At 35.1% G+C, this 18,053-nt stretch overlaps 1 protein-coding gene across 5 annotated transcripts in view; it reads left to right on the top strand.

Annotated features, from left to right (window-relative positions):
* The window catches only part of sns (sticks and stones), a 1,009,476-nt gene that overhangs the window by 866,510 nt on the left and 124,913 nt on the right, over window positions 1–18,053 (top strand). For all 5 annotated transcript variants that reach the window (XM_067773057.1, XM_067773055.1, XM_067773053.1 and 2 more), the window contains one exon: window positions 10,198–10,309. In XM_067773057.1, coding sequence (XP_067629158.1) covers window positions 10,198–10,309 — 112 coding nt within the window. The remainder of the gene's footprint in view (window positions 1–10,197; window positions 10,310–18,053) is intronic.

Genomic DNA, 18,053 nt, shown 5'->3' on the forward strand with positions numbered 1-18,053 from the left:
ACTTTTTTATTCACAGGGTTGATACTTTCGTACTTTTGATGGCTAACATACCTGTGATTGGTTTGAAGGTGTCAAAATAGTTATAAATAACCCGGATGCCATATTTCATTTAAAACATTTTGCTTGATTCTAAAAAGTTTTATTCGGGGAATTTTGCACCAAATCAATGAAATTAAATTTTAAATGCTTCAGTTCTGATTGAAATAAATAAGAAACACGAATATATGAGTAAAACATAATTGGAATAAAATATTATTCCCAAAAAAATAATTTCCAATCATAAATCCAAAATGTGGTTCTCGCATTCAACAGCGACGGTAACTCTGACTAAATATTTTCACATTTTATATTGTAAAACTGTATTTTGGTATTTTCTACAAAAATAAGCATAATTTTTTTTAAAAGTTAATTAGAAATCAATTGCCACATAAATAAGGAATATAATGAAGTGCTTCTTGTAGGTTATAGTGCAGTGAAAGTGGAGAAAAATACGTTTAAAAACCTGAAACGGTAGACGTCAAGTAGTTGTGCTCAGTGTTTCTCTTTATATCAAAATCACATAAAATAAGATTGTATCATTCAAAGGCCCGGCATTTCTTGATCTTCCCCAAATATATATTCTCAGACCGCGAGACTGTTTCACTTGCAGATATAAGCTTGCCTTTGCAATACAATTATTTCATCACTTCTTGATATAGTTAACTACGCTAATTAGGTGATTTTACATTTTATAATTTTGGACCTCTGTCTATTTCACCATGCATATGTAACTTTAGTTCTTTTATTACAGATTGTTAATGATATCTTTATGAAGTAAAAGTCACATCTGGGACAGTCTTTGATAATATTACTAGCAAATATGTATCAAATTTCAATGTATATAAGTATAAGTAAAAAAATAATAATTTTTTTTTTTATTTAAACGGTTTTATAGAAAACAATACTTACATGAAGTAATAATACTGAAAGCTAGAAAATATTTAGGTAGGTCCTAGGTACTAGTCATCACACCCCTCATCAATCTAGGGCGTTGGTCAGACAATTAAATAAAAGCGTTGGGCGCGTGAAATTTCTAAAAATGTGAGGCGTAGCATAAGCTGATTAAGTTTCAGTTGGTCTTACTTATGACTACCAATAGAAATTGGAAGCGTCCAACGCTTTTATTTAATTGTCTGATCAACGCACTAGGTTGATGAGAAGTGTGATGACTAGTACCTAGGACCTACCTAATTATTTTCTTGCTTTTAGTATTATTACTACTTCATGTAAGTATTGTTTTCAATAAAACCGTTTACTTAAACATTTTATTTTCAAGTGTTTAATCTTTATTTAATTGTCCATTATTTCTCATTCTATTTAGTTCATTTTGTGACTCACTCATTGCAAGGATTACTTCCTGACAATTTGTTACAATCTAAGTCCTCAATACATAATCTTTCCAAAGACTTTACTCGATCTGCGCCACGTATGCTTGTCCCTCCTCCAACCCCAAAATATTTTGATGTCACTTCTACCGGACTGTATGCAATATTTGTTCCAAATATGAGCCAAATCGGAGATCATAAGTCGCTTTCTATTCATGTATGTATTATGTGTTCCAAATATGGACCAAATCGGACCACATACGAAAATTTTGAATATCTTGATCTTTGCGCCACCTAGCGGCTATTTTTTCACAGGCCGTTTTCTATTCGTGTATGTATTATTTTTTCCAAATATGAGCCAAATCGGACCACAAATACGATTTTTTGAATATTTTGATCCTTGTGCCACCTAGCGGCGATTTTTTTCATATGTCGCTTTCTATTCATGTATGTATTATATGTTCCAAATATGAGGCAAATCGAACCAAAAATATGATTTTTGTGAATATCTCGATCCTTGCGCCAAATTTCAATTACAAAATTCGTTCATAAGGGCCGTGCAGCCTGTCAAGTCAAGCTAAGTAAAACCGTTTAAAAACAAAAGTCATTATCGCAAAAAAAACAAACTACTCTGAAACCTAAAAAAGAAATTTACCGATTTACAAAGTCTTCGACGTTGTGGGTATAACTTAAAATAAACCATTGACTAAGCTTCCCGTTGCGTTTGGTACAAATAGCATAAAGGCATCAGGCTGATCAAACCCAAGGAGAAGGGGGGTTTTTGTACAGATTATAAAAACGAATTTTTTTGTTTTCTTGGGGTCCCTGCAATTGCTTTGAAAGTTTAGAAAGTTTTGGCAGCTAATGGTATAAAAATTTACCAATTTTTTAATGCAAAATATGACCTGTATCATTTTGAAGACTTTTTGAAAATTTATTCATATAAAAAGATGAAATTCGCATGACAACAACGTCATTTTTTATTAATAGTGTAACTTACTTACTTACTTAATTGGTGCTTAACCGTCTAAACGGTTATGGCCGTCCAACAAGGCGCGCCAGTCGCTCCTTCGCTCCGCCAACCGGCGCCAATTGGTCACACCAAGGGAGTTTAAATCGTTTTCCACCTGGTCCTTCCAACGGAGAGGGGGCCGCCCTCTACCTCTGCTTCCATAGGCGGGTTCCGATAGAAACACTTTCTTGGCCGGAGCATCATCTTTCATTCGCATAACATGGCCTAGCCAGCGCAGCCGCTGCGTTTTAATTCGCTGGACTATGCTGATGTCTGCGTATAGCTCGTACAGCTCATCATTAAATCTTCTTCGGTACTCGCCATCGCCAACGCGTAGAGGTCCATAAATCTTTCGAAGAACTTTTCTCTCGAACACTCCCAAAGCCGCTTCATCTGCTGTTGTCATGGTCCATGCTTCTGCCCCATATAGCAGGACGGGTACGATAAGTGACTTGTAGAGTATGATTTTCGTTCGCCGAGAGAGGACTTTACTTTTCAATTGCCTACCTAGTCCAAAGTAGCATTTATTGGCAAGATTGATTCTTCGCTGGATTTCAGTGCTGATGTTGTTGCTAGTGTTGATGCTGGTTCCCAAATAAATAGTGTAACTATATTGTACTTTTAATCACGTTAGCTGGCTATACGCTTTCTTCTTTATATTTCATGATTGTTGAAAATGCTACACTGTGTCTTGAAGGCGATGTTTTTTCTATTGTCATAAACAAAAAAATATATAATAGTTCATTAAATGACATAAGCACAATATTGGACTACCTACCCAATTGGAAACTTTATTGCTCATACAATAAATATCGCCGTGTCTTTTACAAGAATATGTTAGCAAGAAAATTTTGAATTTCGCCCAAATAAATTAGTTAATAATAATAATTAGTTTTTCTCTTGCAAAGGAAGATGTAACATTTTTTGTATCCTATGCGTCAAGCGAAGAAAGGTCTCTTTTACAATCAGATTTGGACATATTACTCAATTGGTGCACCATCAACTATATGCCACTTAATCTTAAAAAATTCAAATTTATGTAGATTACTACATTCTTAACAATTATAATCTTGAAAAGGTATACAGTTTTATAGACCTTGGGGTTAATATGGACAGTAACTTAAGTTCAACCTTCACATTACTGCAACTGTTAGTTAATAAGGCTATAGGTGTTCTGGCGTTTGCGAAGCGATGGTATAAATAATTCAGCGACCCGTACGTTGCTAAAGCTCTTTTTACAACATTAGTCAGGCCGATATTAGAATATGGTTCAATAATTTGGAACCCGCCACGTTCATATTGATCGGCTAGGATCAGTCCAAAACCAATTTTTACTTTTCTCCTTAAGAGATTTCCTTGCTAGTCGTAGGGAAATGCTTGGAATTGTATTTATGATTAAATTACTAAATGGTTCGGTCTTTAACTCATTTCTGTTGAGCGACGTAAACAACTTTAATGTCCCTTACCGGCCTTCAAGATATCTTAAACCGCTCTACTTAAAATAATGTAGAACAAATTTTGAATTAAAAGAGCCCTCCCTCTGTTTGTGTCAGAATTACAACTCCCAGTATAGCACATTTGATGTTTCGGACTTGCTTTTTTGTATTAAAAAATCTGTCATTTCCTCTCTTAATAGTAACTAACTGTATTGACTAATATATTGAATTCATTTTCTGCTAATTCTATACATTATATGTATATATATTAATTACTTGTACGGCATTTATTTAACTTAGCTGATGAGGTTTCCTCTGTAGTTGAGCAGTTTTAGATTTCGACGGTTAACAAACCATTGCCTTACAACGACTCGGCATGAACAGGATTAGCCTGGTTTCATTGGACGACTTGAGGGCAGTGCGCTGTCACAACGTCCATAAAAGAAAAAAATAAAAACCTCTTTCTGTTTTGACCACTTTTTGTTCAAAAGAAAGTTTTTCAAAAATGCTCCATTTACTTGATGGCATCATTTAAAAAGAAAGTAACAAAAAACTTGAATCCTTTAAGTCCTTTAATTGGTGGTGCTAAAACGTACACAAAGAATCAAAATTTTCTACATTGATTTATATCATGAAAACAACTTCTTAGTATTGAAAATAAGTACGTATATTTTTCTGAAAAAATGTTGGGGAAACGATTAAGCAGAATTAGTGTGTACTGTGAGGCTGCGGAAGTGCTTAGACTTCAATTGTTCAATTGAAGGGTGAAGTTTATGAAACAAACTTACAAAACCCTTTCTCCACTCTTGGGAGTGGATATGTTTGTGTTCTTTTCTTTTCGCAGCTCTCCCGAAAGTTTGCGTCCTCATTTAATAAAATATTGTCCGAAAAGCATCATTTTGTACAACTTTAGTGATCGTTTTATTATTAAATAGTAACAATAAGAAAGAAAGGAAATCCCCATACATGCGCTCATTTGCTACTGGTGCGCTTGGTGTGTAAAATTCTAGCATTTTCGGGACTCCAAATTTCTTAAGAAACATGAAGTGCCGTCAGAAAACCGCTTTTTAAAGCTTACCTAATTCAATATTAATTTAGAAAGCGCGCATTCATATACATACGAACACATACAAACCTATAGTAATAGTACTTTTTTGAATGTAGGAATACTTTTTGAAGTTTTTGAATGTTGCTTAGTATTAAAAGCCGAGCATACACATAAGTAGAATGTTATGAAATGTCTTTGACTTATCAGATCACAATAGATTAAATGGTTCTCAAGAAATTATGGGCTTATTATACAATGTATATTAATTTTTTAAAAATATGTGATTGTTAGTTTGAATGGAAAATATTATGAAACGAAGTTTGAAACCTGTTTATTTCTGAATTAATTTTAACCCTTATGATTTGATGCATAAAAGGTTACCCCAAATAATATTGTGCACTTTCGTAGGTTACGCTTTTGAAATTTAATAAGATCTAAATCCCGGTATTAATTACAATACAAGGTCCCGAAAATCCCGGGGTTCCGAAATTATAAAATATTGGCATCACTAATATAAAGTGAAGTTTTAACATATTTTGGAATATTCTTTAACCCATTTGGCGGCATATGTTGCTATTATTCGGAAACTAGAAAAAATTATCTAAAACACTAGTCTTCGAGACCTCAGATACCTGTACAGTGAGTACATATATATATGTATATTTTACTAATACCATAAAAAACAGTAAAAGTGCAAGAAACTTTATTTATAAAAAAAGAGCACAAAAAACGTAAATAAAGAATACCAAATCAGTAAGAGCCATGCTTCTTAGCGAGTAGGTACAGTTTAGAAATTTTGCAGTAAAGCTGCAGACATTGGTGCTCTATCGGTAACCGTATCGGTAACCTTATAACAGCTGATTCGACCAACCTTATGAGAATCAATGCAATCGATTATTGGTGCCGCTAAGGTCGTAACCGTATCGTAGCCAACCAATTGGTTTTTGTTTACTGTCGTAACGATAAACAGTTGATTACGTTAGGGATACGTCTACAGCGATACGACAAACGGCACTAACGACTACAGCTTAAAGTAAATAGTTTACACCCAAAGCGCACTTAAATAAATTGCTCGATATCATGCCGATTTTCACAAATTTTTATATACGAGTAAATGTGTCATATGTTGATGTATGGTACGCAAATGATGTAAAATTTTGGATATATCTGTTTTACTTTATTCTACCCAAGATAATAAGATTATTGGTTTCATCTGTCACTCTGCATCGTAATGGCATAATCTAATCGAGAAAATTAAGATTTACATGTATCAAAATGATCACGGGAAAAAAATTGATTGAAACCGAACATGCAAACTTTACACGTGGGTAGAAAACTTACTGTAGACAACTTTTTCTTTTCCAATTTTTACCATAAGAACATAAGTAATAATTTTTCTAAATTTAAAAATGCTTCTGCTTACTGAAAGAGTCTATTGCATTTATGAAAGCAACATATTATTCAACCATTATTTCTCAAAATTAAGGTTCAAATAAAAAATGTATGATTTCTATGTATAGAGCGGGGTGTCTGGGGTTCAGAGCTGTAAAATCTTACGTTTTCGATTTGTGTTATTTGGGTGGTTTTGCACTTTGTCTATGAAAATTTCCAAAAAAAAAAAATTGTATAAACATTTATTTTCCATTTAGCTTTATTTTTTTAAAGATGTGACAGCGAAATTAAAGGGCTCCGAGGGTTGCCCAAGTAAAAAAACCGAAATATCAGCAAATCCAATAAAAAATTTAATATGAAAGACAGGAATGTTCAACTTGCCGGAATGATAATTTTTTTCAATATAACTCGACACTTTTAAAATTGTCATACTTAATGCTTATGAGCAAGTTGTTTTACTCTTCCCACGCTAAATATCTTCATAAAAACTTTTTCAACCAATTTTTAAAACTAAGCTTTCTTTAAAAGGAACTTACAATTTTTTCGTACTATTTTAGGTATTATTTGCGCATTTTTGTAGTAAGTGATTGGTACTGAATGCATGACTTCACACACCAAAAATGTGAAATCACCTGAGTGCACTAATTAATTTCAGTATATTTATTTTTGCAGTCTGATTTAGCATTCTTTTCACATGCATGCAGTGCTGAATGAAATCCTTATTTCTCTGCATGATTGCAGAATTAAAAAAATGAAAGAATAATTCTCGTATGAAGAAAAAATTGTGAAATACTGATTGTAGAAAAACTCTAATTTCAAAAAGCAAATGATTTCATTCTTCACCAGCTCTGATATACAATAATCTTGACATAACAATTATGGAAAGCTAATTTTGTTTCTAAGTCTTAAAAATTTTTTGTTTTTTCCATTTACGTTACATATAAGGCATGTAATTAAATATCGAGTTGGTATGCTGTAACAGTGAAGTCCTTTGAGCTAGACTAGAAGTTTGCTTCGTTTAATATTTGAAGAGATAAGTTGTGTCGTGAGAATACGAAGTACATTGGCTTATAAGCTAACACGGATAAGTGAAAGTTTAATTTTTTACAATCCAGATCAAACTCGCGTGTTTGCTAGTATGTACATATATAGCATTCGTTAAAGTCAGGCGAAAAAATTGGTAACTCAACGGTAGCCTTAATCGAATGAAAGTAAAAGTTAACAATGCTCATTCTTCCATTCGCCCATTTTTTACAATTACTTTAATTTTAATAAACGTATTGCGATAAAATTTGGCGTACTACTTCTTCTGATCATGACTAAGTGTAATTTTAAACTTTAAAAGACGAATAATATTTTATTCAGAACATTTTATAATATATTGAGACAATGCTTATTATGATCTAAATAATATTAATCTACAAAGGTTCTCATTTGTAAGGATATAAACGTAGGTATATATAACAACTTATTGCATAAGTTCCAATACCTCCCGTCAAATGACAGTTCAAAACGAAAATTATTATTAGTGGTTCTGACCAAGCGCACACACATACTAATCCAGTACGCCACTTACACGACTAAGTTTCTTCTTTTGTTCAATTAAAAACCCACACCTTTTTATTTGATCCGTTTATTAATAAAACCTAACTAACAAACCATTTGCTTTAACTTTTAGTTCTACACCAATTAATTATTTTTTAGTTCTTCAGTTTATCTTTTACGCGCTCCGATTAGATTTCTTCGCCGACTTACTCATGTTGCAAAGCGATCAAATCATGGCGGAACCATAGTAGGTGGCAGCACGGTGTCATACCTACAAACATAAATAAAATATCCATAACCTTTGTTTTTGTAAATCGATGGGGTAATGTCAAAATCGTACTACGCCGGGAGTTGAAGTTTCAAATGATATTTTAAAAGTACCAACAGCTGATTTCCGGCAGTCAACTGTTTCTGGTTCCGCCATGGATCAAATTTCATGAAGGATTCGAATAACTTCTTCCTCTTGATAACTTTTTAGGACACAATTTATTCGAAAGTTTTAATTTGGGAAAAATCTAAACAACGTGACCTTGTAAATCTCTTCAAAGCCTTTTCTCCCGGGAAAGGGATTTGAACACTAGTTTCTTTGAAACCGCCACTAGCAAAATGCATAACTTTAACACATGATTACACACAAAGTATGTACTATGCAAACGAATAAAATATGCAAGGAAGGAAATTGGGATGAACTTTAGAACAACTAAGGCACGACATGGCTGAAAGCGTTTATAACACTTCAACCGTCGTAGGAGTGTGGATTCAAATCCCACTCCCGGGAGAAAAGGCTTTGAAGAGATTTACAAGGTATAATTGAAACAGCTGTCGCCTTGTCCGTTCTGATGTCACGTTGTTCAAATATTTCCCAAATTATTCAATAACTTATAAATTAAGAATAGCTTCAAATAAATGTTGTCATACATTTAAAAGCAATAAGGGAAATCACTGCTTAATTCATACAGATTTAACATATCTTTTATGTATTTAGTTTGTGTCCTTAGAATCTGGTTTTGCTCAAAATTAAATATAATACCTAACCAGTAGTCTAAAATTCCCACATCTTTGATTTCAGTTGATTTGGCATGTTCGGATTTTAGTTTGTTTAATTCACTCGAATTATACGATGCCAATATAAGATCGTCTACGTAATTTGTTACGATAATAAAGTTACTTGTTTTCTTAATATAAACACAAAGTTACGTTTTTAGTGGACTCAAACTAAATTCTTTCAGTTTTTCATCCAGCTTCTTATACCATTGCCTTCCTGATTATTTAAGTCCGTATAGTGTGTTTTTAATTTTACAAACCTTATTTCCCGAGTTCTCTATCTTCTCATTTTGACCAAGGATCCCGTTGTCCGATCTCAATGTTTTGATTTTCTGCCCAGTTTGTTTCTCTACTAAATTCTTGTTTTCCTTAAATTTATCTACAACTTCATTTTTATGCTTTATAATATATACCTCGGACCATTTAGTTTTATCGTCAATAAATGTGACAAAACAACGTGATCCCCCAATAGAGTTTATTCGCATAGGTCCACAAACATCGGTATGTACAACAGGGTGGGTCGATTTGTATGGACGAAAGTTAACAGATATCGCGCCATCTATTTTTCGATAGGATTTGGGCTCAGAAAAAAATTTTCACTACGTATACTCAAAAAAATTATTTTCGAGCCTGCGAAATTTCATTTTTTTTTTTTTACTTTTTTCGACTTTGATATTTAAGGATTTTTCATGACCTACTAAAAAAATTTCATATGTATACCCTGTCCGACCCAAAAATGCCCGCTAAAAACGTTGTCGATAAGTTTTTTGAACAAAAAAAAAATATTTGTTTATCAATAAAATTAAAATTTTTTTAGTAGGTCATGAAAAACTTAAAAATCAAAGTCAAAAAAAAGTAAAAAAAAAATAATTTCGCAGGCTCGAAAATTATATTTTTGGGTATGCGTAGTTGAACTTTTTTCCTGAGCCCAAATCCTATTGAAGAATTGATGGCACGATATCGGTTAATAAATCGACCCAGTCTAATATACAAGCTCTAAGATATCTTTACTTTAAGATAATGATATTTTATATGGAGCTTGTACGTGATTTCCTCGAAAACAAATTTCACATTTTGGAGCTTCTTCATCATTAATAATACTTACACCACGTATTTTATTCTTTTGAATGATTTCTTTTGAAAGTTTTAAGTAAATCTTATTTCGAGAAATGCAGGATATTTTGGTTCGATATAAATTTGAGAATGAGATGTGGCGACTTGAGCAGGCTTTGTTCGGGTGTGGCTCTATACGTAGAACCGGTTATGTATACGAAGCATATTAGCTATCACTGAGTTAACATAAAGTATATATGAACTTTGGCTTAATATAATAAAAAATAAAATTTTTATTTTCAGGATGAGGCACGTAAGAAAGCTGTTTCGACTTATTTAGTCGAAAGTACGGATATGCCGCCCCCACGTTATCAAAAAGATGGTACCATGCCGGTTGTGTATCCAAATAATATAGGTGCGTAACCGAACTTTTTCTAACACTCTCAGAAATAAAATGATTGGTTGGTTTTTTAGATTGTTATTATACAGAGAAATTTTATAGTTATGTTAGTTGTATTCTTTGTTAAAAAATAACGCTTTTTGATTTTTATTTTTAGTTAAAAATCCAAAAATTTAAAATCAATTGTATTTTGCCTACAGTTTAAGACCTATATGACACTACTTTATTTTTGCTTGGATTCCAAGCTCAAAAAACTGATGAAACTTTATCGGAAAGTGAAATTACAAAATTCCAACAAGAGAAAGAGAGACCAATATTGTCCTAAAATAAAATAATTTGAAAAGGTTTTTTTTATGTTTTAAATTTTATTTTTTCATTAACATTTTTTACAACAAAGACCATGCAAATAAACGGAAAAATGGGTGGGTCACTTATTTCACACGAAAATTCATTTTAGTTGTGTATTTATCAGAGCTGGGTAAATTCAATTCCATTACATTACCCAGTACATTTCTGAGTAATTAGAAAAAGTAATTAATTCCTTTCCTCCACAGCAAAGGAATTGATTACATTTCAATTCCTCAAAAAAAAAATACCAAAAGTAATTTCGTTTTTTGAGGCTCAAGTACAAAACACTTTTTGTTTGTAATTGAAAAAAAAAATACTTTGCAAAAATGTAATTTCTGCCCCAGTACTTTCGAAAGGAATTGCAATTGTATTTGAAACTTTTCCAATTACATTACAAGGAATGGAAAAAGTACTTTCGAATTTCCCATTCCATTCCTCAAAGGAATTGCGAAAGTAATTGAAAAACTACAAGTTAGTCTGTGTATAGGAACTTACTCCGGTTGATGTGGGTGGCATTTCGGGTCACAGTTTTCATTATTTCATCAGATTTTTCTTGTGAGTGGTAACTGAAAGCATTTGGAAACACCAATGAATATAAAATCATTATCCTCTTAAAATTCACAGCTAAGTAAGGGCATCTCCTTTCCTTCCTCGGCTATCAAAGGGTGGTGGCTAAAGGAAAGCAGCATACTTTTTAATTTTCTTTGATACATTCAACTGGCGTTTTCTTTTGTTGTTACATATTTCACAAATTCAATACAGAAAACAGGATTTCGGCACAGTAGTAAAATTTATTTCAATAAAAAACAATTTGTGTTGATGAAATTGTAAATTTTTCGCATGAATTACCTGGCTTTATATGGGAAAAGGGTTGGGAAGTATGCTTCTAATATCCCTCACTAAGGTAGACACTTTGTCGTTTGTGTGAGGGCTTAGCCTAACACCATAGCGCCCGACTATGAGGCGCAGCGGTTTAGGACTGGCATCTAAGCCGTTTCGTCTCATAGGAGGGCGGGGGAATGTCGGTGACCAAGAACTGCCATCTCCCAAATTCACGGCGTTATTCGGACCATGCCTATTGGACGATTTGCAGCCAGGGGAAAAATTTGAACGAAGCTTTCCCGATACCGGACCACGCGAGAAGTATTGATGGCATTACCACAGTAAGGGGCGCTGCTGTGAAGGACGGTTCTTTCCACGTACATAATACTGAACCGCTGAGCCCGCCCTGTCGGGCAGGTGGTCATACGACGAAGATGAACGACGCATTATATAATTCTAATAAGAACGGTGATAATGGGAGGACTGAGTCACAAGCCAAAAACGCATTAAGCGATGCGTCGAACCCGGGGAACGAGAGTAGTGCTGATTCAATGAACTCCCTGTTGTAAAAGCATACAACTGAAAACGGATTAGAAGAGTGGAGAAGGGTACTGGGCAGAGGAAGTAAGAGAGCCCTGTCGCATTACTGATCAGCACTAAAAATTTTCCAACGCCTGGGAGCAGCGGTCGACCCAACAGAAGTGGAGATCGAGCGCTTGGAATGGGCTCATGAGGCGGTAGAAGTAGGTCGAAGGCAGTTCAAAAGGTTTGTTGCGAGAAACTCTCGGCACTGCAACCCGTACGAGTAGGAAGAAGTGTCGAATGGCAGAATGAGGAGGCAACGTTCGGCGGAAGGCGAAAAGTCTGCTTTCAAGAGTCTGAAAGCACCCCGTCCCAGAGCCGCGAGGCAGGGCAGCCGCATAGACAAGATAAGTAGGCCTAAAGCTATAGGACAGGTGGCCCCAATAGCGAGTTAGCAACTACCTCGAAAGCTGCAAGTCATAGGAAGGACATGAAGTGGCGAAGTTCCAACTAGGGAAGTAGGATATAAGCCAAAGGGAGAAAAACCTAAGACTCCGGCTTTTCCCGAGAAGATGAATGATGTGGCAAGGTAGTCACTGACTTTGGAGCTGGTTGATCGTAGGAATCCTTTCAGACAGATGACTACTGAAAGGTGGAGATCTGTAGAAAGGGAGCTTATTTACTTAATGCTTAAGATGATATAGGAACAACTACGTAAGGCCCTTGTGTGAAGATGATAGGGTTCGCGAGCTTGCTGTGGCTGGAGGAAGTGTTCCAAACCTCCAAAGCCAAGGCACGAACACGAAGTTCGAGGTGTTGGATAAAGCGCAAATCGCCACGATACCAAAAGTTAAAGTATGGATACCATACGGAATTAAGTCGAAGGATATACTGCGACTCATGCAGAATCAGAATCCGAATATACCTACACAGGATTGAACACTGGGATCTTTACATTGATTTCCGTTGTGCTGCAATATCACCAGGCTCAGCGCTATGATTCGACCTCACCTGATATATGTTTAAAAATTAATTATAAGATTCTGTAAAGTCCTTATCTAACCCAAAAAACACAATGATAACACAGGCCGACAGCATCTCAGACCCATAAACTGGGCTATATATTTTCGAAGGATTTTGATGCTATGAATCGAAATCTGGCCTCAAAATTTCTCTATCAGCTCTGGTTTTCGAGATATCCGATATATAGTCCGGTATCTGGGTCTGAATGTTGGTTAAATTTTGTCGGCCTGTGTAATTTATCCATCGCCTTTGGCGATACAACTCTGGTAACTCGAAGACATGCGTGAGCGGTTTTTGCCGGGAATTTTTAATTCCCCGGATGAGGGGAACATAGACACAAACACGACGTGTGACCCGTTACCATCACCCCACATGGTTGAAGGAGCCATGAAAAACGCCAAACCTTCTAAATCAATAGGTCCAAATGGAGTAGTCATGCCAATGCTAAAAAATCTTGGAGCTGAGGGAGAAAGCTACCTGACACACGTTTTCAAGCCTGGGAAACCGGCTAACGAAGGTGAGTTATAACGACCGGTATCACTCCGTTCGCGAGTAGCGAAGACATTGGAAACCTTCCTGCCCCGTCAGTTTAGTGCGAATCTTCGCCTACCCACTCATCAGCACGGATTCCGCAAAATACATAGCGCTACCAGCACTGTCAAAAGCTTTTGCCACAGTCAACCACGATACTATACTCCAAGATATATAAGATTCACCCTTTCCCCTTTGTATAAAAAGATAAACTGCAAATTATCTGAACTTAGCCGGCCAAATCAAAGGTCACTGTTTTGCGACGTGGAATATTGGACCTTTATGTCGATGGTGTTGCTCTACCGATCGTCAGCCATTAAAATATCTTAGGAGTAACATTCGATCACACTCTCACCTTCAAGACGTATGCCATCGAAGTTGTATCTAAAGTACAAATCCGCAACAAAATCTTCAAGTCACTTGCCAGTAGCACTTGGCGAAAAGGTGAAGAAACGTTGCTAGCTACGTACAAAGCAATTGGCAGGCCACTCAACAGCAAATCTAAACTACGATGATACAATCATACCATAACCTTCCTCAAATATGGCGAGAAGAAATGAATTGCAAGTCACTGAAAGAAGTGCTTGTGTTTTAAAAACATTTTCTTATGGTCCAGAAAGTTACTATGGCCTCACAAAATCACCGCTTGAGTCCCAAAAATATTTTCTACTATTACTTTTGCTATATTATTTTTTCAATTACTTTTGCAATTCTTTTGAGGAATGGGAAATTCGAAAGTACTTTTTCCATTCCTTTTAATGTAATTGGAAAATTTTCAATTACATTTGCAATTCCTTTCGAAAGTACTTGGGCAGAAATTACATTTGAACAAAGTATTTTTTTTTCTCAATTACAAACAAAAAATTTTTTGTACTTGAGCCTCAAAAAACGAAATTACTTTTGGTATTGTTTTTTGAGGAATTGAAATGTAATCAATTCCTTTGCTGTGGAGGAAAGGAATTGATTACTTTCCTCAAGTACATGTAATGGGGAATCTACGGGTATTGATTACCTAAAGTAATCATTACTACCCAGCTCTGGTATTTATGCACAAAAGTTTTAAACTACAAACAAAATTTTGATTTGTCTAAAAAAATTTAAAAAAAACAACCGAACGTCAAAAAACCTAACGAAATACAAACTGGCTCGTTCATTTTTGACAAACTAGATTATATTTTTCTTGTATTTTCTTTCAATGTTCACTTTAGTTCTGATACGAGAATCATTTGAGTAATTGAAAGACTTAAATCATTTTCATGACTAGGGCTGCTCAACCCCTATACACTTGTAGAACTTTTGTTTTTTTTTTGCCTTAATCATAGGCTCAGATACAAATTCACACTTCAAATATAAAAAAAAAATATTGGTCTCACTACCATATGCCCTTACATATAATTTCGAATCATATGAAAATGCTCGAAACCCTTATGAAAGTGCCAAGAAAAAGCACTCTCGTATGAAGCTCAGACATTTGAGTATGATAAAAAAATTTACACCAACAATTTGACAACTAAAAATTATTCAAAAATATTATAGCGCTGAAAAAAATTTGTAATCAAAATTGATTCATAAATAGAACTAAAATAGATAATTGACGGCGGGGCTGAAATATATGGGGCATATGACCAAAGAATATAAGCAAAACTGTACCAAAAGAAGAGGAGCCTATTCTAACTTCATGTGATATTAGTTAATTACCCTCAAGGGAAGTCAGTAACTAGTGATACAAAATTCTGGGTCGGAACTAGATCTAGAGTGCCAAATAAGCACTATTTTGTTAGTAGCTAGATTTTCAGTTATAAAAATCGACAGTTTCGATTGCCGCCGACAAACTGGGCAAACTGCTACCAGCTTTAAAGAGCTGCGACTACATAACCAGCCGCTCGAAGTGAAGAGATATCTCACATACACACATGTAGTCATCAGCTAAGAGTTGTTACTCACACATACACGCATCTTATATATTATTTCTAATTGCTGTTTTTATGTACAGGTCCCTTTTTCGCTCTTATTTGGAATTCAAATCTATAAAAAGTTTTGGTTGTAAAGATGGGGATTCGTGTTTGTTTAGCTATATTTTATTAAAATAATTTGTAAAAATAAACGATTGTGAGCACATAATAAAATCTATTTCTACTATGGCACTATTGTGAATATTTGATTAGCACTGACACTGCATTACCGGCAGTTGCTAACATTCGTCAGATGGAAGCGCAAGCGCATTTAAGTTTATAGATGTTTGTTTGATAGAGCAGCTGATTTCTGGTGATATTTGATATGAGACTTTATATTTGTTGCGCATCTCCAACTCAATAACCAAGCAGGAGATACAACTATTTTAGAAGGTGAAATGCCTAGACCTTAGGAGAAATATGCGAACAAGGCAACAGAGAGTATAAAAGCAGCGCAAGCTGAGGAATAACTAATCAGTTTGATTTAAATACACTATTAGTTGTGAAGTATAATTGAGAAGTACTACTCCCAAAGTAGTCTAAATAAAGTCCAGTTTGCAATACTAAATATTGGAGTTATTTATTCAACGGTTCAGTGATTCGAACGTTAGTAGAAGGTGTATAATTACCAGGAAATCCCTAAAATTGGCTACAATGGGTGTCAGAAGAGGAATTGTTGAATAAATTCCGGGTAGCGGAGGACAACAAAGACATGGCCTAACTGAGTGAATGGAAGATCCAGCAACTGAAAAAGGAGTTGGAAGACCGTGGATTGAATATTACTGGCAATAAATGCGAGCTACAAACACGACTAAAGGAAGATATGGAATTGGAAGGAATAGACGTTGATGAACACACTTTTCATTCTGATGTGGAAGAGTCAACAACAAAACTAGAAGAAAAAAATTAAACACCGCAGACAGTGACGAACACAAACATAAACATGATTCGGTAAAAAAAAAATTTATTTGTTAGGTCGTAGTTTGTCAAATCCTAGTATTCGAAAAACAACGTTTATTTACAGCCAAACGTAAGGCAGTTAGGGGTTAGGAAAAAGGTCTGATTTCACCCCCCTTCCACCCTATATTCCAGACGATGGGTTGGTTTTAAACACAAATTTATATATCGGTATAAAAAAAGTGCGCGAGGAAATACGAAGAAAAAACTCGCAAGCATAAATACTAAAATAGTAGCCGTATCTAACGGAGAAAGTCAAAGCTGAAAAAAAAATGCTCAGTTATATATATATATTTTGTATGATCAATAGGAATGCTGATGGGTCGATTCCTCCAGAAGGCACAGCTGGTCGAATAATGTTGATTATGCCAAGTGGTGTTTGCAGAACCAGGAGTGATGAATAAAATTCGAACTGGTAGTTAATGTCCAGGAATGGGATGTGTTTTCTATGGTTTTTTTAAAATTGATAAGTATGAATTTGACTTGTCCTGTCACGTTCGCCAAAAATTTTGCAGCCAAAGAAAAAACGCCCTGGCGGTGTTGAATTGGCAATTTCATTTATTCAAGTGATTTCCTATTTCCTATGGCTAAGTTCTTAGGCTCTATTTTTCTGTATCATATAAAGAGATCCCGTAATATGACATGATTATGAGTGAAATATACACCTTATTATTGTTTACCCAGGTTGTGCCGCTAAAAAAGCTCGGCAGTGCCACAGGGTTATTCACGGGTTCCTCCCATCGGAGTGAGATTGAGAGTGTATTCGATACCTAAATATCATGCTTTCTGTGTTTTTTCCAGATATTCCAATTTTGTGCGCAGACATTCCTTCAGTTATTTCTGCCTTCTCTGAAATGTTAGCTTAGAAATCACAAGGAAAACAACTTTATGCTAAAACCTTCTCTTAATCTCTCATCATAGTTCCGGTATCGAGAGTCGATGGCATGACCCTTTTCAAGAAAAAAGTCGTGCCGATGAATTATGGTCATCTCCGTCGAACCAGCCGATAGGTCTTGTTATGGGAATTCATGAAAAGTTTGCGCACAGAAAGTGTTCCTACCTGCATCCGTATTTGGAAAAAGACGAAGCGGAAGACCTCCGCCAAGAAGACTTGATATCCCTTGGTGCTCGCAACTGGTGTCAGTTATGTTGAAGCCGGGATAGCTAGGTTGACTTGCGCAACTGCAATGCCAAAATCTCCTTGGCGGCAAAGCGCCAATTGCTGGTGATGATAAATTTTCTTCATATTTCTTCTTTTACTCAATTTATTTAGAAAAAAATATTAATTATGTTTTAAAAACGCCCAAAAGAATGTTTTTAGCCTTTATTATCTGTTATTTACTTATATTTTAGTTTTTATGGACAAAATAAAAAGGACGCTGTGCTTAACATCGCACGTATCATCTCTGAATCAATATTTTTATATATTTGGCTTACTGGCGTTATTAAAGTGAGGTGTAAAGCAAATACAGACCTCAAAAAGCAGTTCCAGAACTCAAAAATAAAAAACTGGAGGCAACTGTATGGTATAGCGGTGGAAGTGTGATGGGTTTGGGCCTACTTGGCTGCCTCTGGAGTTGGCAAAAACTTTCTTTGAGTCCACA

The sequence above is a fragment of the Eurosta solidaginis genome, chromosome 3, assembly GCF_040869045.1.
Source record: "Eurosta solidaginis isolate ZX-2024a chromosome 3, ASM4086904v1, whole genome shotgun sequence".
Taxonomy (NCBI): domain Eukaryota; kingdom Metazoa; phylum Arthropoda; class Insecta; order Diptera; family Tephritidae; genus Eurosta; species Eurosta solidaginis.